Raw genomic sequence first — 8,283 nt, forward strand, 5'->3', positions numbered from 1 at the left:
ATTTGTTTCGATTGTAGGCGATAACTATATTGAAATATCAAGAAACGCGATAAAAACAACAAACTTGACCTTCAAATGCATTACACGGATTTCAGGGAAATTTATTTTCGCGAGACCAGACGAAAAATTGTCTACTGTAAGTTAATATATTTCTATAACAACTAAATTTTTTTTCTAATCTGAAGATAGTACAATTATACATAATCTGTCGAAAATAATAAACTTTCCAACTTAGCAATTTTGCCCAAATTCCTGATTTACGAGAACAATTTACATAAAGTAACTAAATGTGTAACTCTTCTAACTAAACGTTTTACCTAATCCAAGCGTACACTTTCTTTGAGTTTAATATGTTCTCTATTCACTCGTTCGCCTCAAGAATTTTTTTCCGTGCAATAATTGAATTTTCATCTGAAAAAGATGAATCTTTAACCAAAAGCGGAATACTTAAATTCTTCTGTAAATTTTAATTTTCATACCAATATGAATTCACAATAAAATGGTTGAATTTCCAAGCTAAGAAAACTAATTTTTCAGAAGAGAATTGAATTTTTAATTTTAAGAACGATTTTTTTCTTAAAAAACCAATGCTGAATAAAACCATTGAATTTCCGAAAAAATTAGTTTCTGATAAAATAATTAGATTTCCGATTAAAGAGTTCAATTTTAAAACAAACGTGATAAATTTTTGCTAAAAATTTAATTTTTAAGACAGAAGTTGAAGTCTTAAAAACGTAGAAAAACTTTGAATTAAAAAAGATTAATCCTTAAATAATATATAATAATTGATGTTTAAACAACAACAAAATTTAATTTTCAATAAAAAAACTCTCAAACTTAACAAAAAAAATGAATTCACAACGACAAATGAAATAGTTGATAATTTAACGACAAACAATTTTATCAAAATACTTCAATAAATTCAAAATTACTGCGAAATGTTAACATTTTTTACCAAAAACATGATTTTTCACCCAAACAATTAATTTGAAGTTTAATTTTAATAAAAAAGTTGAATTTTAAACAAAGAACAATCGCTTTTTAGCGAAAAATGTATTAGTTAAGTTTTCAGTTGAGAAAATTAATCGTCAATTTAAAAAACTAATTTTCAAAAAAATAGTTAAATCTTTAACCAAAAGAGGTACATTCTGAAACCAAAATATAATAGTACACTTTTCATTAAAAAAGAATTACCTTAAATTGTCTTAAAAACAGGAATAGGGGAACAGGTATGAAGTCTATATTTACATGCTCTACTTGTAAAATAAAATTACTCATTTTTGTGTTTTTATGCATTTCAGAAAATTGTTATTCACATTTATATTTGCTATCTATGATGTCATATTCTGCGATAGCCCTTATCAAAAATGAGTATATAAATATTACACTAATTTTTTCAAACAATTTAATGATAAAAATATTGTTTTTTTTAAAGAAAATAAGAAAAATTCTACAAAACAAAGAGTACCAATTTTTGATTATATTCTTTATTAATATCTTAAGTAATAAGAAATAATGCGAATAGTAGAATTAACTTACCAAATAAAACCACTAAAAATTTTAATTATTTCCTAGCATAAATAAATGTAGATGAAGTATAATTTAAATCCTAATTTTCAAATTCAAATTCTGATTATACATTATTTTTGAAATCCAATCGAAGATTTAGCTTGACTTGAATAACTTTATACTCGAAAATTTCAAAAAAATTTAAATTTTTCACGTTCACTCAACAAACATAGATCTAATTAAAAAGTGTCTTTGGGGATCGATGGATTGTAGAATAACAAATTCTGAAATTACAAAGAAACAATCTAAGTTTTAAAATCAATAGTTGCAATGCCTTTAGGAAAAAATAATATAATTTCACACATTTTTTTTAAGCTGATGATCGTGTATCGCCATTTAGATTAATATTAAAATCACCTATAACAAGAATCTAAGAAATATTTTTTCAAACAAAGTGTATAGTAACTTTGATAATGGACTTTTGGCTAAGGCTATTATAATTAAAGAGCTCATGGAGACAAAAATAATAACATATTGTTTATTGTAAATTTGTATGCCATAAAGATCAAACATGCAAATATTTATTAATATTCCGAGAAAATATGAAAAAAAAAGAATTTTTTCCACTAAATGTTGTTAATTTAGTAGCATTGTATTAATTCATTTAATTTTCTATCAAAATTCTAAGCGAAAGTTTAAATCTTTTTCTATTTCAGGTCAAAAATAAATTTGATCTTTTGTAAATGTAGGATTTTTTTTTCCATAAACAAAATCTTGATGCTTTTTTCGGTGGTTGAACTTATCTTATAAGTCGAAAAATTAAATGGTTGAATGTTTTTTACGTCTTCAAGAAAAACAAATTTACAAAAACTTCAAGAAAAACAGAAAAAAAATGTACAAAAAAATATGTTCCCTCCTTTTTTCGAAGACCGAAAATTAGGTGAATACTTCACAAATAATTATAACTAATTTTTTATTTTTAATAAGGGTGAAGAAAACTGGACTTCTTTGTAACATTTTTTCACTTTTCGATAAAATTATACTAGAATAAATTTTAACTAGTTGTAAAAAATGTGTGTAACTCACCCACGGTTATGTAGAAAATTAAGAAAATAGCACAAATTTTCAAATCCATATCGAAGGATCCTTCTTTTTTGAACTAAATATATTAAAAATAAAAAGAAACGAACATTGAAGAAATTCTCTCTATATTTACCCTACCGTCAAATCATACTGGTCAAAGAAAATCATGAGTAAGTGATACGCCTAATACTGTTTTTATTTTTTTATTTTACGCGCTGCACATGAATCTGATATTTATTTTACCACAAAACCTTCGTAAACTTGTTGTTCCTTTTTCTATAGATGAAGTTATTTTATTTGCAAAAAAATATAACAATTCAATATTTATTGTATTTTTTAAAGAGCTAAACAGAAAACCAACGCATTTGTCTTTTTAACAGTTGAATCCCACCAAGATATATGAATTTTAAACAAAAAGGTTGAATTAATATGATATAAAATATAATATAAAATATAAATATAATAAATATAATATAAAAGATCTTATTTTCAAACCTTTTACACTAGAATCTTTTACTTTAGAATTTCTAAGCCTTCCAATATTTTGAAATACATAAAAAAATGTCTCCAATTTCTTTGTAAAATTCTGCGAAATTAAAAATATTACCGCAACATCTTTCAGATTCTTCTTTGACAATATTAGATATATTTTCAAATGTTATATTTTTTGAAAATATTCTATCACAATGCATTTTTCGAAATAAAAAATCATTTTAATTTTTCCTAGGAACCTAAAGATTTAATTGTTTTAAAACCTTATAAAATTCTTTAAATATCTTGAAAAGTTACAATTATTTTTAACTTGCTTTAAAACTTCTGAATATATTTTAAGTTTAACCAAATAATTAATAACGAACAATGTTTCATAACCTTTTTCAATGGTATTTTAGAACTAAATGCCAAATTTAACAAAATCTCATCCAATCAATGGCAACCTTATGAAAACTGCACATAAAAAATGGTAGATTTTTACATTTAAAATAAAACACCATAAAAGTGTTGAGAAAAAAATATATTTAATCTTGCTAAAGAAATAAGAAAGAAGGATTCAGAACATTTGAAAAATGCGTTGTAAGCGATATGCCCGACTAGAAAATAAAAAATAAATAAAAGAAAAACGTATCTAAAAAATGAATTCATGGTCACTAGGACTCGAAAATTCGATCCCAAGTGAAACCTGATTTTTAGTCAGACCAAAGGTAATCTGATTTCTAGTCAGACGCCACAGGAAATCTGATTTTCAGTCTGCGGAATTCTTTTTTTTTTAATTCAATGCATTTTGTTGACAATTTGTCATTTTTTGTTGGAAAATAATATTCTTGTTTAAAAATTCCTCTTTTTTATTGGGGATTCAATTATTTTGTTTAAAATTCCTTTTTAGTTAGTCAACAAGTAATTTCTATAAAAGAAAATTCGATTATATCATTTTTTGTTGAAAATTGATCTTGTTTGTCTGTCTGCCTGTCTGTATTCTCTAGGTACGATAATTTTCAAAAAATTGTTGAGATTGGATTCTGCTTTAGCACACTTTTTCAAGGCCTATTGAGAAAGAACGAGTTCGTGAACCAGCTGTTTTGGATGAAAATTCAAAAAGTAAGTCCATTTTCAAAATTCTTGAAACCACATTTTTTTTAGATTCAAAAATGCTATGTACAGTTATTCATACTACCCAGAAACTCAAAAAATTTATGCTTAATACTGTTTTCTATGAAAAGAAAATTATCAGAGTTAAAGCCTATTCAAAATCAAAAAATCAATATTTTAAGCCAGGAAACGCATGATATGAAGAAAAGTCAAGAAAAGAAAAACCTTGATTTTTGAAAGCTCTATAAGAATTTCATAACAACTTGTTTAATTTGGTCGAAAAATTGAAAAATCAAAATTCGATCGTACCAAAAATAATGTAAAATTCAAAAATTCAATTTTTTTTCCAAACTATGCAAGATACGAAAAAAATGAGTGGGATAAATTTTCATGTACTAGAAAGATCTACAAATTTGTTAGGAATCACTTTTCGATAGGACGCGTAGTTTTTGTTTTTAGTCATAAAAAACAACATTAAAAATAAAAAAAGAATTCTTTTTTAGACTAATGACACAAGATACGGAAAAATGGGACAAAACTTGTTTATCCAAAAGAGAGCTATACATTTTTATGGATTATTTTTTATTGGATGCGCAGTTTTTTTATGTCTAAAAAACAAAAAAATAAAAAAGTGAATTTTTTGACAAACGACACAAGCTATGAAAAAAATAAATAGACAGCAGTTACGCTTCCAGAAAATGTCGAAAACTCATTGAAATTTTTCATCAATTATTTTTAGATAGCACGAGTAGATTTTCTTTTAATCGTAAAATAGAAGATTAAAAATAAAAATATTAAATTTTTGGAAAAAGGATAGAAAAAACGAAAGAGGAAATAGGGTCTTACATAGGATTCTATACAGGTTCCTATATAGGACCCTAGATAGTTTCCGGCATTAAACCCTATGCAGATGAGCTATAGTTTTTCTTTAATTCTAAGAAACAAGATTAAAAGTAAAATAAAATATAAAAACAAGGAAATAAGAACTAGTATGATTCAATTTCCATGCAGATTATGAATTGCAATGATATCAATTTATTGAAATGATCAATGTTTTAGCGCAGCTTAGAATATATTTTAAAGCAAAATAAGAAAAAATATCAAAATAATAATGATAAATACAATTTTTGCTTTATTTACAATATCTGAATAAGCAATCCCAGGCAGAGTTACACAAAGAATGGATTATATTTGATATAAAAGTGTTGTGTATAATGTACAAAAGTTGACATTTAGGACAAAATTAAGTGCGAAGCACGAGATACGTGATAAAAATGTGTTCGTTAAAGCCGAAAGAGCTTTAACAAAAGAAAGTTCACAATAACAAAATCACAGTTGTCGATCCGTTGACTTTTAATTTTCAGCTATATCCATAACATATGAGGATAACTTACAAAAGGAATTACAAAACGTCAAACAAAGGTTAATATAGAACGATTACACAAACAAACAAATTGAAAAAGCGAGAAGAAAATACACTCAAAAAAACAAGACAGCACAACCATACGAAAGAAAAAGAGAGAAAAACGACTACCACCCTACCCTACATCCAAGGTCACAGAAAAAATAGTCGGTAACTGCTCGGTAAGTAAGGTAGAGCATTGCCACGGATCAATGATTAACCCGACAGATAGCGCCACCGGTTATTTCCAAGCGCAATCTTTTTTTGTTAGATGGCGCTCATGTAGATGGCGCTCGGGTGATTCCCCAGAGTTCTTGAAACTTCTAGAAAGATAGTCGGCCAAAGTAATCCTGAGGGTGGTTTTTCTCGAAGATTTTAGAAAGATTGATTGGGCAACACATGAACTTGAGCGAAAGTGAACTTATCTGGGCGTAAACTTAAACCGGGTTTCAGTGTATGTGATACTTACATATATTACCAAATGCCTATACCCTGCTCTAAGCGTCTAGGTGAAGGGATACAGATCATGATACCCAATGTTTGCTTGGATCGGGGATTCCATATAATTCTCGAAAATTCTAGAAACATATTTCACCTATGTGATGCATGCGATTCTCGAAGCTTCTAGGAACATCGACCCAATATACGTTAAATGCTTATTTGTCTAGTGCTTATGGAAAAGAGATCGTGCGAAATTTGAAAATACAACCCAATTATGTGTTTGTCTCCAGCGCTGAAATTTGTTTGCAACCCATTGTTATCTCTGATTTCCATCGTTGACTTTGATGAAAAATTCCATCACTAAAGTTTGCTGAAGAGCGAGATTTTGAACAAAGCTGAGAGCATGCGAAATTTGGAAAACAACACATCGTTGAGGAAAGTTTACAAACCATCGCTGTCATAAAATTCCATCGTTGAAGTTTGCCAGAGGTGTACTTTTAGCAATGCGGCAAGCACGCGAAAATTTAAATATCTTATTTAGAACTTAAAACTCATTACAGTACACAGAACTGTGCACTGCTACTAGATATGCATTTGACTTATAAATGTTCAATAGGCGTATATGAATCATATAGTTGCTCAATACAGTTCGGAGGTTCACAAGGCTGCGAAATGAATATATATGATACTTTTGGAACCGCAGCATAATTTTAAATGTTCAGTAGATTTCTATGACACATATGGATGCACGCAAGGCTGCGCAATGGGAATCTATATAGTACTTATAAATGCGGTGTAGCATTTTACAGTGCCTAAAGCTGCTTAGTGTAAATATATGTTACCTAAAGCGGTAGAAGACACTTGTACGGCAGCGAGGCTAATGTTACTGTTTTGATGAATTCTGTAATACGGTTCTGTTCCGAGCTAAATGCAGTTAAAGCAGTGATCAGCCATTTACTGTTAGAGGATGATTGTTCACATCTGTGCTAAGATAATGGTTTATATCTGTGCTGAGATAATGGTTCATATCTGTGCTAAGATGCCACAGTCGAAAAGTGCTCACCGGTAACATTTGGCACCACCATAAAGTCAGTTAAGTTGGAGGGAAATAAAAAATTGACAAGAAATTTAAATGCGCACAATATTAAAACTCTTAAAAGGAGAAAGTCAATTTTTACACGTATTGTAAAGGGTAGAAATTTCAGCCTAGTTAATCAGACGACCCGTGGAAAATATATGTGCGACCTTTCTTGTTCTGTTATAAAATAAATATATTTCTTATACAAACAAAAAAAATATATCTATTTAATCGGTAAACAAGTTTTGACTATCGAATGTTTATTTATTCTTATGATTTAAATACAGTGAAACTCTGAGTCTGGGCTGGTTTTGGGACTGGAAGATGTGGTAAATTACCTAGGTAGAAAATGCTTTTGTTTGTTCACGCCTGAGCGAACGCCGCCCCCCGAGCAGCTCCTCTCACTCCTACTTGCGGCAAAAATTCTCAAAATAACTATATCTGAGGTCCCTATCTCTATGGTTCACTGCACTTGCGGTCGTGGTGGTGGTGATGTTGGCACCCCTGGTGGATTTAGTGGTGGTGGTTGTGCTGCTTGTAGTGTGGTGGTGGAAGTGGTGGTGTCGATGTTGGTGGTGGTGGTGGTGGTTGTGGTGGTGGTGGTGGTGGTGGTGGTGGCGGCGGTGGTGGATGTGCAGCGACAGTGATTGTGGCGGTGGTCGTGGTGGTCGTGGTGATGGTGGTGGTGGATGTGATGGTGGATGTGGTGTTGGTGGTGGTGGATGTGGTGGTGGTGGTGGTGGCGGTATAGTACTGAATGGAAGGTTTATTTTCAACTAGTCGTAATTATGGTGACTGTAATGAACATTAAACTGCCTAATTGTTATAAATAAAAATGTAGCGAAAGCATTTGATCAGGCTTCATTTTGCTGCATTCACATCAAAATGGATTTCAGGAAGCACATAGACACCGTACGTAAAATTTTTAAAACGAATAATGCGATACGACAGCAGCATCGAATGCTAAATAGTAGTAAGTCCTACAATAAATGTGTTTTTTATTTAAAACTTTCAAGCCTATAATAAGATCACTGCAGACTAGTAAACATTTCTAAATATTCTACTAATTAAAAAGTTAATCAAGTGTTGCCCGAATTAAAGTCTAAAATTAAGCCAAGACTGCCTGAAATAAACGATGAAGTCCAACAATTATTACCTGAAGAATTTAAACAAGAAGATAATGATG

The 8,283-nt window shown here is 29.6% G+C and overlaps 1 protein-coding gene across 1 annotated transcript in view; it reads right to left on the reverse strand.

The window, feature by feature from the left end:
* Nucleotides 1-6,490, reverse strand: part of LOC117180733 (invertebrate-type lysozyme 6-like) — a 13,697-nt gene extending 7,207 nt beyond the window's left edge. Inside the window, exon 1 of the mRNA XM_033373221.1 lies at nt 6,469-6,490. Coding sequence (XP_033229112.1) covers nt 6,469-6,490 — 22 coding nt within the window. The remainder of the gene's footprint in view (nt 1-6,468) is intronic.
* Between the last annotated feature and the right edge of the window lie 1,793 nt (nt 6,491-8,283).

Source organism: Belonocnema kinseyi, chromosome 9 (assembly GCF_010883055.1).
Source record: "Belonocnema kinseyi isolate 2016_QV_RU_SX_M_011 chromosome 9, B_treatae_v1, whole genome shotgun sequence".
Classification (NCBI taxonomy): domain Eukaryota; kingdom Metazoa; phylum Arthropoda; class Insecta; order Hymenoptera; family Cynipidae; genus Belonocnema; species Belonocnema kinseyi.